At 38.8% G+C, this 14,342-nt stretch overlaps 3 protein-coding genes across 5 annotated transcripts in view; 2 read left to right on the top strand and 1 right to left on the bottom strand.

Annotated features, from left to right (window-relative positions):
* LOC146567009 (uncharacterized) overlaps window positions 1-14,342 on the bottom strand; it is a 435,082-nt gene that overhangs the window by 126,573 nt on the left and 294,167 nt on the right. The gene's annotated exons all lie outside the window — the stretch shown is intronic.
* Window positions 4,469-8,734, top strand: LOC146567033 (uncharacterized). 3 transcript variants are annotated; one of them, XM_085285920.1, is made up of 5 exons: window positions 4,469-4,591; window positions 6,574-6,739; window positions 7,117-7,252; window positions 7,617-7,689; window positions 7,850-8,734. In XM_085285920.1, the coding sequence occupies exons 2-5, from the start codon at window positions 6,664-6,666 to the stop codon at window positions 7,883-7,885; spliced, it is 321 nt and encodes a 106-aa protein (XP_085142046.1). In that variant the 5' UTR covers window positions 4,469-4,591; window positions 6,574-6,663; the 3' UTR covers window positions 7,886-8,734. The 3 variants fall into 3 exon arrangements, with proteins under 3 accessions (XP_085142046.1, XP_085142045.1, XP_085142044.1); XM_085285919.1 differs by lacking the exon at window positions 4,469-4,591 and adding an exon at window positions 5,131-5,543; XM_085285918.1 differs by lacking the exon at window positions 4,469-4,591 and adding an exon at window positions 5,133-5,547.
* Window positions 13,057-14,257, top strand: LOC146567032 (uncharacterized). Its single transcript, XM_085285917.1, has 4 exons — window positions 13,057-13,178; window positions 13,578-13,719; window positions 13,866-13,938; window positions 14,114-14,257. The coding sequence occupies exons 1-4, from the start codon at window positions 13,100-13,102 to the stop codon at window positions 14,153-14,155; spliced, it is 336 nt and encodes a 111-aa protein (XP_085142043.1). The 5' UTR covers window positions 13,057-13,099; the 3' UTR covers window positions 14,156-14,257.

Below are 14,342 nucleotides of genomic sequence, written 5' to 3'. Positions count from 1 at the left end.
AAAGAACAAGGTTCGCTGCCACGTGCTGCCCTAGTTAAAAATAGCAGCTCAATAAAATAGTTAATCAAAATGGTGGAGACCGGCCACCTGGGGAGGCAACCTACAGATCGGAGTGCCCAAGGGTGCCACCAATTACTCTACCGTGCAGTCTTTCTGTAACTTAAATTGTGTGTTATACTTGTTTCCCAGTGTGTACACTCATATGCATCAGAGGGAATTCCACCACACGTCCCTAGCCCCCACAGCAAGCGGCCGTGCCTTCACTAAAGCAAAATAAAAGAAACCTATAAATCAAGCAACATAAAACACAAAACAACTCAGTAAATGATAAACAGAGAAAAAGGAACAAACACACACAGGCAACCTTTAAAACCTAACAAAATATAATAAAAAGTTAAGACTAAAACACCATAAAACACAAATAATCAATCAATGCCACACACATTGCCGCTCTTGAGCTTTAGGGGAGATGACACTGATGATTTACCTTTTTAAAGTTTTTTGCCAAGTCGGGGTTTAATTGTGAGTTGCCTCCTTTTTAATGTGTGTCACATGTTGATTTGTTTTTATCAAGTTCACTGTCGCTTATCCTGTCTCTCGCATACTGTGATACAGTTTTATAGTTTTAACCGTATTTAATAAAGTAAAGCTTTTAATTGTTTTAGGTACTACTGTTACATGGTTAATTTTATTTTGTATTAACATGAAACCCTTTTTAACTGACTGTGTGCCTGCAGCTCTGTACTATTGAAATAGGTACCTCCTGCGGGTCACAAACACCTTTTAGATTTCTTAATTCACACACTGATTTTCATAATGAAAACTACTTTTGAGGAATCATTGCAGTCCTTAAACTGTGTGCGGTTTAGTGTTGTCTAACAAACTGTAGCTAAAGGCCTGATTATCTCTAAAAATACTTCTTGAAAGATCATATCCCACAAACTTAGTTTAGAGAGACCACACTGTCTACACTGTATATAGTGAAGTCTGCAGGTGTTTGAACATTGAAATTTGTTTTGTCCCTAAATTATTCTGGAGATCATCAGAATGAAAAGTTATTGGCCATGATTGCACAGCCCTTTTAAAAAAAAAAAGATTCCACAACATTATTGTATGTCAGGTGGTGCTCAGGGCTATCCAGACTGACAAGCGGGACATTCAAGGTCACCACTCCGGTGGGGAGGGAGCCTGAGATTGTCTAAATTGGAGTCTGTTCTATCGCAAATGCAGAACAAAAGGTTTTAAGACAGCAAATAAGTTGGTGCTCTAAAAAACACGATTGTTTGCTTGCAGGACAGCAGCAGGAGATGAGTCCTCTGTCACAGATGGTTGGTCAGTGAAGATGGTCACCTGCAGGTTCAAGCTCATTGCATCTCCAACCCACATCCACTGTCACTGCACTTAAGGGAAGTTATTGTTGGGTTTATCTAAGTACAAACCCTGCTGGAACAATTAGACAATCAACTGCAGCAGCAAAACAAAACACAGCTCTTCGTGTGATCACGCGCGAGGGAGGCCAACTGAGGTCAAGCGCTGTTCCTTCCACTCGAACCACGTCAGAGTGTCTGCAGAAACTCCCGTTAGTGCTCCTTTTATTGCAATTACATGAATATGCATAGTCTCATCTAGAGATGGACCGATCCGATATTACGTATCGGTATTGGTCCGATACTGACCTAAATTACTGGATCGGATATCGGAGAAAAATAAAAAATGTAATCCGATCCATTAAATATCACGAAAGCACCTCACAAAACTTGCAACACGCCGTAACTCACCTCAGAACGTTAGCACGTCGGAGCAGTATGCATCACGTGATAGAGCGGCTGTGGCATGCGGGACCTGTCAGTGGTCTGGATAGCATTTGGAGCTTCGCTAGCAACCTGGCATTTCATCTCCGACAAAGTTATCCCCGAGAGAAGTAAAGCAAGTGTGTAAGTCCATCTCTGAATGTTTGTAAAGCATTCCTGCCTTAAGCTTAACAAGCGACTGCCTCTCCTGCTGCTACTTCAATCATGAAACGGCTTAATGATCAGCTGATCGGCTTTTCTGTCGCGAGTCCGTCTCTCTTGTTTGTTTTTGGCCCACTTTGCACCAGAAAGAGGAAACCAGTGGCTGAACAACAGCAGCACGTTTAAGCTTGATAAGCTGTTGTTAGAATTTAGTTATTATTACTTTCTACTCCAGGATCTTTTTCTAGCTGACGGCTGGTAACTGTGCAGGGGCGGATCTAGCAAAGTTTAGCCAGGGGGGCCGATAGGGCATTAACAGGGAAAAGGGGGCACAAAGACATACTTTTCTTTCTTATTCTCATTTAAAATGTCTAGCTTTTAATAAATAATTATCTGACACCCAAAGTTTTAATTTGATGTAAAAGGAATAGAAGTCAATTACTGTATATAGTAACTATTAAGTCTAATATATATACCCTAGTAAGCTATGGTACTTTTTCCTTTGGGAAGGTACCATCTGTGCAGTCTGCAATTTTGTTGAAGAAAGATGTTGAATCTATTTAATATTTCTTGAAAAATAATTGATTTCTGTGCATTTTTTTTTCACACTGCATCAAATTAAGGTTGACTACGTCGATTAATTATCATGAGGTGGAGCGTGAGGGGTGGTTCCCTATTTTTTATTTATTTATTTTTGTTGTTGCTGGGAGTTGGAACCCTATTAGTTAGGTTGCTTAATATTTACGCTAAGTACTCTTTAAAATACCAGAATAGGGAGGATGGTGTAGGTTTAAGTTTATTAGATTGATCAGTATTGCTGAACTATGAAATATTTTTTTTGCATACAGGTATAGCAGAATAGCTTTAGTGTAGTTGTTGTTTTAAACTTGAGTATGAACTTATACAAAATGCAGCAAGATATTTAAAAAACAGTTTTGTTGATTAAAAAACACTATATCGGATTCATATCGGTATCGGCAGATATCCAAATTTATGATATCGGTATCGGTATCGGACATTAAAAAGTGGTATCGTGCCATCTCTAGTCTCATCAACATGTGACAGTTTCAAACGGGCATGTGTGTGTAAACAGAGTATATGCCTCTATGTGTGAGTCAAAATATGACCCGGTGAAACCTGCTCAGACAGGCCTAACCATATTTTACTATGTTGTCTGCAAAGAGATGCAACTCCCAATATGCCCGGTGCCAGGAGCCTCCCTTGCAGCAGCCCAACTAAGAAAAAAGACTGTTGTAACTAGACAGATATAGAGTGTGTGTTCCGCCAGACCATATATCACAAAACAAGATGCAACCTTCCCGTGAATGTGTATGAGCTATGCCAGAACAACAGAAGGGAGTGAACGTCCTCCCCCGTCATGGTGCACCCAGACCCTTAGCAGACCTAAATAAGGATGAGACATTTTATCAACATACAAACGATTATATATCTCTAAGCATACATGATGATATGTTTCCAAATACAAGTGACAATCCTAAATTATCACTCTGACAGTTATGTTCTGTTAAAGACTTTCTTCTGCACTTACATTTGGATCACCTAAATCCACGACAGTCATTTGAGCAGTAATGCCACGACTGGAAACAAGCAATCCCTGAAATATTACAATATACCAAGCTTCTGTGTTTGAATACAAAACAAATGTGTTGTGTGATCTAGAGACTGCACTTGTGGCTGAACCGTAAATACATTTTATTTTGATTTTATAAATAATGTAACTTGCAAAACAAAGTTGTGGAAAGCCTTAACTTAGTTTCAGGATAATTAAATCTGAGCCTTTGTTTCACTGTAAGATTCTAACAATGATGGCAACATAACTGTTTGTTGTTCAGCAGAACAGTGTCCAGTATGTTGGCTGGTAGACTTTCTTACATAAAAGTTGGGCTGATTTTAACAGCATTACAAGCTTTCTTGGTTTTTTGAGGCATAAGTTCTGGTAACTAATGAGGTTGTACAGTGTAGTGATCATTTTGAAGCAAAGGGTGATACTGATGTTCAAGAGCCGCAGGTCATTTTGATGTTTGATGATCTTCTAGCATCTTCTAGTGATCATTTTGAATCAGTTGACAATGCTGATAATGTGATTGAAGTTGACACTGTGCAGAGGGGTGGTGGGGTTAGGACTAAGGATAAACCTGATTTTAATTCCAGAGAACTGCAGCAGCGTGTTGATTTTAGAACGATTGCTGTAGATAGTCTAGACCATGTTCCAGCCAGGGTTAGAGGGAGTTTGGGTAATTTAATTGATGAAGCCTTAGATAATGGATTGCATTTTTATAGCGGTTTTCTAGGCACCCAAAGCGCTTTACAATTCCACTATTCATTCACTCTCACATTCACACACTGGTGGAGGCAAGCTACAGTTGTAGCCACAGCTGCCCTGGGGCAGACTGACAGAAGCGAGGCTGCCATATCGCGCCATCGGCCCCTCTGACCAACACCAGTAGGCGGTAGGTGAAGTGTCTTGCCCAAGGACACAACGACCAGGACAGAGAGAGCAGGGGGATCGAGCCTCATCTGTAACCTCCCGTTTACAGATGAGCTTCCCAACCACCTGAACCACGGTCGCCCCAAGCAGATGATGATTATAATACAGATTTATTTCTGGAGGAAATCATGTAAGTGCTTCAGACTAATGATGCATCAATATCTTGGGAGGAGTTGAATGTGATTGTCACAGTTGCTCATAACAGGAGTGGAGGAGGCATTTGTTTGAGACTGGGCAACATGTTGTATGATGACATTTTGTCAAGAAAAGGGAAACATCTATATAATCTCCAAAGTAACGATAGTAACTTGTGCTTTTGTGCCTCGTACACTCTGTCAATGGTTGTGTGTCTGAGGATTATATGCAAAACAGCTACACAGCAATGCAGGACTCGAACTGACCTCATGTCCCATTGTTAATCAGTGGTGCTGGTTTCAGTCATTATGTAAATGTGCTGTTTATTATGTCAGGAAACCTTCATCAGCTGAGACTGAAAAATTCACTTGGATGAGTGAAAAAATGTTTCTCCCACTGAAAACACTACGTGCAGATGAACAGAATCATTGTTTTGAGATTTTACCAGAAAGGCTTTAGGACCCAGGGGATTGAAGGGAGTGTAAAGCAGCGGGCGCTCACTCTTTCTCCGCGGTTCTATCACAGAGGCGTCGCAGTCAGCAGATGTGGTGTGTGGATCCTCGTGTTGGTGTTGTTCCCACATCATCATACTAAATGTTGTTCCAGGATCAACATTGCAAGTGACCAATCAGAATGTTGTGACGTCATACTTTTGCGACTTCGGGAAAAACCGGCGTAAAACAAAAAACTGTACTTAAGCTGCGTGAAACCGCCTCTGTCCGCCGATCAACGGACCCTGACCCTAACCGTAACCCTTTAATAAACAGTAAGCAGAACTGATATTGTCCTTGCAACATTGGAATTTCATAAATGCACGAATGGCTTGGCGCGCAAAAGAATAACGTCACAACATTCTGATTGGTCACTTGCAATGTTGAACCTGGAACAACATTTTCATGATGGTCTGGGAACAACACCAACACGAGGATATCAGATCATCCTTGTTGGTTGGTAAGCAATATGAAACTGAAAATTAGAACTTGTATCATCCTGTGAGAATATAGCACGAGTGTGGCTCATACTGTGTGTACTTATGGAAGGAGTGCTGAAGTATAACATTTAGATAAGGCTGGTTGGCATTCAGGAGCACGCTCACAGTAAAAGAAAGACGAGGAACAAAGCAAATGTTTTGATGTTTTGGATCATGAAACTGAAAGAAGATTTGAAATGAACTGTGTGTTGCATTTTTTGCATTTAGTTTTTGTCAGTACTGACTAACAAGAAACGAACCACGCTGTGTGGCAGGTGAATCATTCAGCTTAAGGTGTGAAATGTCCTGTAAAAACTGTGAACTGTAAATATATACTGGTACAGGTATGCAGCCCAAACTGTAGGATGGCCTCTGTGTGTGATATTGTTTTTCCACTTTTCTCCCTTCTTACTTCTTTCCATTCTACTTATTTGAGTCAGGTCAATGGTCTCGGGTTTACAGTCGTGTTTTCAGTTATTTTGTTTGGCATGGTGCAATACGACAGCCGGGCAAAGTACAATCCCTGAGTGGAGGCTTAATACCTCATTGAGGTTTACCCCTGTGTTCATGAAATGATGACAGGATGCTCTGAGTTTCTCCTGTTTCCAGATGTTTAGTGCATGTAATACCTGCCTGTGTGTGACTGTGTTTATTCTATTGTGTGTTTGTGACTAAAAAAGCTTAAAGGATTCCTGTTGGTGCCATTACTCTTTCTTTTCATATGAGGCTCATTTTAACTATAATTTTATTACAAATGGTTTAATAAAAAAGTTCTGTATATATTTTCTGATATTGACCTCTCGTCACCTTTATTCTGAATTTATTCCTGCATGATTTGAGATTAGATTGCGTATGAATAACATAAAGGGCTTAATGACTATGAAAGGACACACTAAATAACCTTGTGGATGTGCTTGTCGATGGGTGTTTGTTGGTCTCTCAGTAAATGATGACCTCAGAATAGTCTGCTTAAATAATGCAGTTCTTCTTTCTGTGACAAACTACAGTTCAGACACTTTGACAAGTTCATCAGCTGGTAACAAACCTGCTCACAGCTCAGATCCAGACTCAGATTTGGTGCCTTTCAGCGTCTCAACATGTGTTCGAGTCTCTCCACCAGCCGCCTGATTCTTCTGATCTCCCTGAGTGTGGTGATGCTCATCTCTGTATCAGGTAGTTTTTATTTCTGGAGTTTGCTCTGTTGTCAAAGCTCAGTAACAACAGCTAAAAGTCTGTTTCTCAACACGGTTATAAATCTATCTGGTCTTAATGCAACTTGCTCACTGTGAACTAACTGTGTGAAAAGAGACTAAAACTATCACAGACTGTAACAGAGCAGCTGTTTCTGGATACATTTAAAATGCAACTCTACATTTTATATGACTGATTAAATCCAGCTGTATTTTTGTCAATTATGTAATTTTTCATATTACACATAATAACTGGATCAGTAAATTATTTATACAACATCTGAGAGTTGTTTATTTAATTGTCCATGATATCTCAAAGGCTCAAAGAATAATGATAATGTGTGTGATGATGTGCTGCAGGGGCTGACCACGCTGGGAAAACCTGCAATAAAACATATTCTAACAGTGGTGTAATAAACATGTCTACACCTAAATGGGCAAAAAACATCATCAGCTGCGTTGAAGACGACAGACATGGCTGCCTTCATGGCTATGAGTAAGTAGAACTTCTAAATAAATTTAAACCAAATAAAATGTAGAAATGAATTCTTGATTAAAAATCCACAAACACAACAATGAAAATGAGATTTGCACTGAAACCTTGATGTAGCAGATAAATGTTCCCCTCTCTAACATACAGCACTACTGTTTGCTCTGTGATTGTTTCTAATGTGGTGACGTTGGGGAATCTGTGAGTTTGTGCTTATGAGCTTGGAGGAAACCTGAGCTGTTCTCTCACAGCATAATGCAAAATGGACCCTGCACATGTTCAGTTAACAATAAAGTGAAAATGTCTAATCCTTTGATTTGTCTTCTTCGCTTTAAACTTCTTTCTTTATCCTTCTGTTTTTTTCTTCCAGGGTCAAAACACGTGCAGGAAGAACATTTTTCCTCAGACCAAACACCGAGTGGCTTAAAAGGAAAATAAATGAGGTGAGAAACAAAATATTTATAAAAAAAAATGTCAACACAAAGTTTAGAAAAACCAACAGTGACTTTCTATCAAAAGTGTGAAGATTATAATATAGGTAATAAAAAGACACTGTGTGTATCTGTCTAATGGTGCTTCACCTTCTCTCTTTCACCTCCACAGAGAACTCTGCTGTGTCCTCCAATGATTTCTAAATGATGATGATGGAAACGATGAAGCAAAAGCTGTAGGAAACAAGACCCTAGTATTTTTTGCTTGTTAATTAATTCTCTTTTTCTTCTCTTTTCTTCTTCTTTTCTTTTTTCTTCATCTTCTTTCACCAATTCTTCTTCTCTCTTTCACCACCACAGGGAACTCTGCTGTGTCCTCCAATGTTTTCAAATAAACATGTAGAAAATCGATCAGCTTAAATAACTGAAGCTATTAATCTTTAATGAGTCCTCCCACTATAGTTTGTATATTCCAGCTGCACCACAGTGTTTAGAAGCAGTGACTGTCTGTCCTCTTACATGTCTCGTAGGTTTCTTAATTCACACGCTGATTTTCATAGATTTAATCTAAGTAAAGATGATGAAAACGATGAAACAAAGTTAAAGTAAAGCAGCTGCTGGAAACATTTCTGCTCATTTATTAGTTCACACTTTGACAGAAATATTTGTTAAGAAATGTAAATAATTTTTTGCAAATTATTCATAGCGCTTTAACAGTCTTGTGTTCACATATATATATACAATACAATATCATTTTACTTACTTTAACACGTTTAAAAGCAGGGGGTACACCAAATTGCTTCACAGTAAGGAATAAAGAGTAAAATGATGACGCTGAACAGTAAGACATTTAAAGAATGTAAAATAGAGAAACAAACAAAGGCATTTGTAAGTAGGGATTGGCAGAATTCATGATAATTTAGAGAAATGAGTAAAGATACAGCAGTTAGTGATTGGTGAGAATTAGCAAATATACTACAAATGTCATTAAATATGAATGTTATTCTGTCTTCAAGCTGAGAACAAAGATAAATCAATAAAAGCTTCTGAAATCAGATTTTGTTTAATGGTCTGTGTGATTAATTATTATTTGCTGTAGGTGTTATAACTGACAACAAAATACTTATTGTTGTGATCATTTCATGATGACGTCATGATCACAGGACACCAGGAGGCAGCATTTAACCGATATGGTAGAAGTAAAAGTGAACATTCAGAAATCACTTGAAAAGTTATTCACAAATTCATATTTTATTCATACTTTCATTAATGTTGCAGGAGCAGCAGACTGAGCACAGACACTCATACGGTCCTCTCCTCCTCCAGCTCCTTTAGGGAAACACTGAGGCGTTCCCAAGTCTGCCAAGAAACATGCGTCTTTGTCATTCGTTAGATTGCACATAATTAACTCTATTCCTCACATCTTAGTCCCTCCCACTACAGATGACAGCAGAAGAGGTGAAGACGAGGCATGAGACAAGATTTAACAGGTCTATTGCGGAGGTGTGGTCCCTGGCTCAGCTGCAAGGGCGAAGTAGTACAGTGAGCTCAAGGGGGCGGTGCTGGAGAGGCTGGTGGGGCCACAGCTGGTGGCGTTTGAACTGATGACAATCTCTTTCACCTTTATAGTGAAGCGAGAGACTGGCATGAGAATGGAGAGCTGAGACCGGCGCCGAACAGACTGTGGGTCGTTATATGTGCGTGTAATTATAAAAACTGATATCCAAGAGCACAAACATTGTGTGTGTGGAAGTCCATCTTACAAGGACGTTAACAGACATCATGGAAACCTTGTTTTAAAGTGGTGTCAGTGTAAGAAAGTATGAATGGCAGGTCAAACCTATTTGTTTGAGTCACAGGAACAGAAGGAGTGAGATCAGCTTAAATAACTGAAGCTATCGATCTTTAAAGAGTCCTCCTTCTCTTATTGTTTATATATCCAGCTGAGCCAAAGTGTTTAGAAACTCTCTGTTCACCACACCAGACTGACTTCACTTCAAATCCGTTCTGTCTGGTTTGCTCTCTCTGAATAGTGATTTTGTGCATTTTGAAGCTTAAACTGGTTTTTAGAAGCTGTGATTCTGTCCTCTTACATGCCTTATAGATTTCTTAGTTGACAGACAGCTACTTTTGAGGAATCATCGCAGTCCTTCGACTGTGTGCGGTTTATTGTCGTCTCACAAATTGTAGCTGAAGGCCTGATTTTCTTGAAAATATACTTTTAAAAAGTTAATATTCAAGGATGTTTTATAAAGAAAGAGAAACTCAAAAAGCAAAGTGCTTTCACAAAGACTTGAAAATAGTCAAAGATGGAGGCACACACCAGGATTACTACTGAGAATGGCATCCTAACTGTCCCATTTTTGTAGGTTTCTACTCTTTCACCTCCTTTGGCAGATGTTTCCTGCTGTTTGCATAACCAACAAGTCCCTTTGACCTGTGCGACTCCCACATCTCCTCCCTATTAGCCATGAGTCCCCGCCAATAGGGCGCAGATGGGTGCAGATACCAGAACTGAGGTTTTAGATTTTCTTTAAAGCATATTTGTACATCTTTACATTTTCTTCAATACATTCATGATAATATAATTTTTGTTCACATCCCATTTTAAATGATCTTGAGTCGTGTAGTTTATACATCTGGTTTTATAACTACAGCATATTTATGGCAGGTTTGAAATAAACTTCTGCATTAAAACAACATAATAGAAAAACAGCAGAAATCTCAAATATTTACCAGTAATGGTTATTGGAAGTGTGACTAATGTTCTCTGAGTTCCTTCCATTTTTATAATGTTGCTGACTAACAGAGGAGCTAATCATGATGAGTAATCTCATCGCTGGCCTCTTCTTTTCTCTCTTTGTGACCAGCTGTGCAGCCTATTCCATCACTCATAGTTTGGGTTTGACCTGCTGTCATAAGGTCATCACCCAGGAAATAAAGACAATCAGACGCTACATTCAACAAAAAAAACACATTATGAGTGCAGGCAGCACGCCTTCCTGTGAGCAAGCTGCGATTTAAAGGGAAGTCAAAGATTTTCCATGTGTAATGGCGACTCCCTGTGGAATTATGTCTTCACAGATGACTTATTACCACATCATCTGAAACCATAGAGGTGGTGAATGACTCTTAGCTTTTATTTGATAACAACAAGGGGGAAACTTAATATCTCAGGATAAGATAAATACCATGTCCTAATATTTTAGTATTTATATGATAAAATGTATTGTGTCTCTGCTTTTAGGATAGCAAACAGGCATGATTCAGGATTTTGAATCACTGAAAGACGAAATAGAAAATGTAATTACTGTAATTACCTCCCTGCTAATTAATCTTGCTGTAGTGTCGTCCTTCAGCTGCCTCAAATCTCTCTGCTTGAACGGACTCAAACTCCATCATCTTGACCTAGGGCCACTCTAACCACTGTGCTCATGCAGCTGCAGACTGCCACCAACTGGAGTCCAGGACAGTGGACCTGAGACTTATTAGTGAGGCAGCACACTCTAGAATTATTCTATTTATACTGATAGAACAAAAATCCATTTTTGTAAACTGTGTAAATGCTCAGAGTCAGAAAGGACCATTATCCACGTGTGACGTTCTGCAGTGCAGACCGAGCGAAGGTGTGTGTGGACCCAGGAGCAGACACAGGTGAAAGGCTGAAGACATGCCTTTATTTGGAGCGATTACAAGAGTGCAAAAATAAAAACACTACAAGAATGGTGACGAGTGCTAAACTAAAACTTAAACTGGGAAATAATAGAAGTGACTATGAGAACCGACTATGGGAAAATAACCGTGACGACTATGAACTAAACTTTGGGCTGGTACATGAACTACAAACATGACCAGCACAAAATCCTGAAAGACACATAACGTGTAACGTGGGAGGGAACACAGACATAGCAACGCTGAACACGAGGAGACTGAGGACTTCAATACACACATGAGGACACAGCTGACTCCAATGAAACATAATGACAACACAGGGGAGAGTAACACTCGACACACTAACACGAGACACGGACCTTCAAAGTAAAACTGGAAATATGACAGGCACAGACTAGACACTAAAGTAAACCTAAGAACAAAACTCTTAACCAGAATAACACTGAAACTTAGGAATATAATAACAGGAAAACTAAAGAATCGGTAAAAACACCTTAATACAAGAAACTGAAAATGCCTGATCAAAATGACCAAAACTGTGACACCATGATATGCTTACTGGTTAACGACTTCACCCATCGAAACACTGCGATGGCTGTAATGATGACACTTGATAATGAAAGTCAAAACCAGTGGATGACATCATGGTCATGGCTTCCTCTATCTTCCTCTCTTTCCACCTGCTTTTTAAACATACATTTTCCCCTGAGTTCAAACGACTTATTAATAAAGTTTGGAAATGGATCATCATATATTTTGTATGTGATCAGTGGAGTATTAAAGATGACTAAAAAACAGTAATCTTAAGCTAAATTATGGTGTATATTTGTTGAAAATGACAAAGAATAGAGGTGGTTTTTGTGGTGACCACTCATTAAAAGCTGTTAAAAACAAAAGTCATAGAGGAAAGTACTTTCAGATTTGACCACAAAACTGGGTCACCCATTAATTGCAGATGGTTGTTGAAAGGAAACCCCCATAAAGTTACATGTAGGAGGTGCAAACCACTAATAAAATCAACACCCGCAGGTTAACATGAACGAAACTGATCACGTCACAGAGAGTCCCTGTGCTCGGTCTGTGGAAAGCCCTTCCACAGACCAAGGGAACATCTCTCTCTCTATATATATTATATTATATTATATTATATTATATTATATTATATTATATTATATTATATTATATTATATTAACCAGGTGAATTAAAATGCTTGAACGTATAACATGGTTAAGTGTCAATATTTACATGAGGGATTAAAAATATGAGTGAAAAATGAATGTGTTGTGCTGGAAAAACAGCTGATTAAATAAATCTTTTAATTCTTACTTTTAGTGCTGCTTATTATTGCAATAATGATGAATCATGCAGACCAGAGCTTGCTTCACAGCAGCTTAATTCGGCTACAACTGCTAATATTGCTGCTACTGCTATAACATGTCAGTGCTTGTTGGATGACTATTCATATTTGGGTTTATGGTGCATATTATCAGGCTTCAACCCATTACAGAAAATGTTAGCTTGGAACAAACTAAACAACAACCCTCAGCACTGGAGGAAGAAAGCTACCAACCACAGCAGTGTGTGGTTGTCATGTTTCCATTGTGTGTCAATACATCACCAAACAGCCCCTAATTCAGTGACAAGCTTCAGTATATAAGATGACTCACTCTCACACTCTGACCAGTTCATCAACTGGTAACAAACAAACCTCAGATCCAGACTCATATTTGGTGCTTTCAGCGTCTGAACATGTGCCCGAGTCTCTCCACCGGCCGCCCGATTCTTCTGCTCTCCCTGAGTGTGGTGATGCTCATCATCGTATCAGAAGGTAGAGTTTTTGTGTATTTCTGGAGTTTGCTCTGTTGTGACAGTTCAGTATCATCAGCTAAAAGTCTGTTCATCAAAGTGGTTATGAATCTATCTGACCTTAATGCAACTCAACAACTGTCATTAGGAACTGAAACTACTGTAGATTGTAACAGAGCCGGTGTTTGTTGACACATTGCAGCTGACTACATTCGGGAATTTGTTTTAGCTACTTGGAGAAATTTAAAGCACAACTTGAAAATATTCATGATTAATTACAACCACTTGTTTTATATTATACATAATAATTAGTAAAACATTTATGTAGCTTTATAAATCATCTGAGAACACAGTTCATTTTATCCTGTGTAAAGTCTGAAAAGCTCTGAATAATAATGAGTATAATGATGGTGTGTTGCAGGGGCTGGCCACGTGGAGAGTTCCTGCTATCATGCTGCTGAGCACTCTAAAACTAGGAAAAACAGCCATGTCGCACCTAACTGGACAAAAAACATCATCAGCTGCTTTAAACAAGACCAACAGGGCTGCACACCTGGCTACCTGTAAGCAGAACTTCCTTTGAATGTAAATAAAATGTAGGGCTGTATCCAAATATTAGCATTTTTGCATCTACATACGAGGAGTGAGCCTTTGATTTGCCTTTCTCTCTTCCTCTCTCTATACTTATTCCTTTCTTTTCTTATTCCAGGGTTAAAACAAGAGGAGGAAAGACATTTTTTCTCAAACCAGACACGAAGTGGCTGAAAAAGAAAATAAACGAGGTCAGAAACAAAATATAAATCAAACTGTGGGCACAAAGTCTAGAAAAAACAACATTTCCAACTGAAGTATTCAGATTATAAATGAATTAAAAGGTTATACAAAGACTCTGGACTTTTCTAATGTTGCTCCTTCGTGTCTTCTTTTCATGTCACCTTCTCTCTTTCCACACCACAGAAAACTCTGCAGTGTCCTCCAGTGATTTCTAAAAGAAGCTGATGTGGGAACAAAGAAAGTTGAAGCAAAGCAGCCACAGAAGCATTTTCCAGTTCAAACCTTTACAGAAACATCTGCTGAGAAACGTTTTATTATTTCTGTAAATTATTTGTAGAGCTTAAAAATCAGATATTTTGGAACTGTTTAGTTAAGATGTTTGTAAATATGAATATTTCAAATGACCTTATTC

The sequence above is a fragment of the Mchenga conophoros genome, linkage group LG9 (assembly GCF_057382185.1).
Source record: "Mchenga conophoros isolate Kocher_MC1m ecotype Shallow Benthic linkage group LG9, M_conophoros_male_GT1.1, whole genome shotgun sequence".
Taxonomy (NCBI): Eukaryota; Metazoa; Chordata; class Actinopteri; order Cichliformes; family Cichlidae; genus Mchenga; species Mchenga conophoros.
The sequence above is the reverse complement of the archived record's forward strand: the minus strand, read 5'-3'. Positions and strand labels throughout refer to the sequence as shown.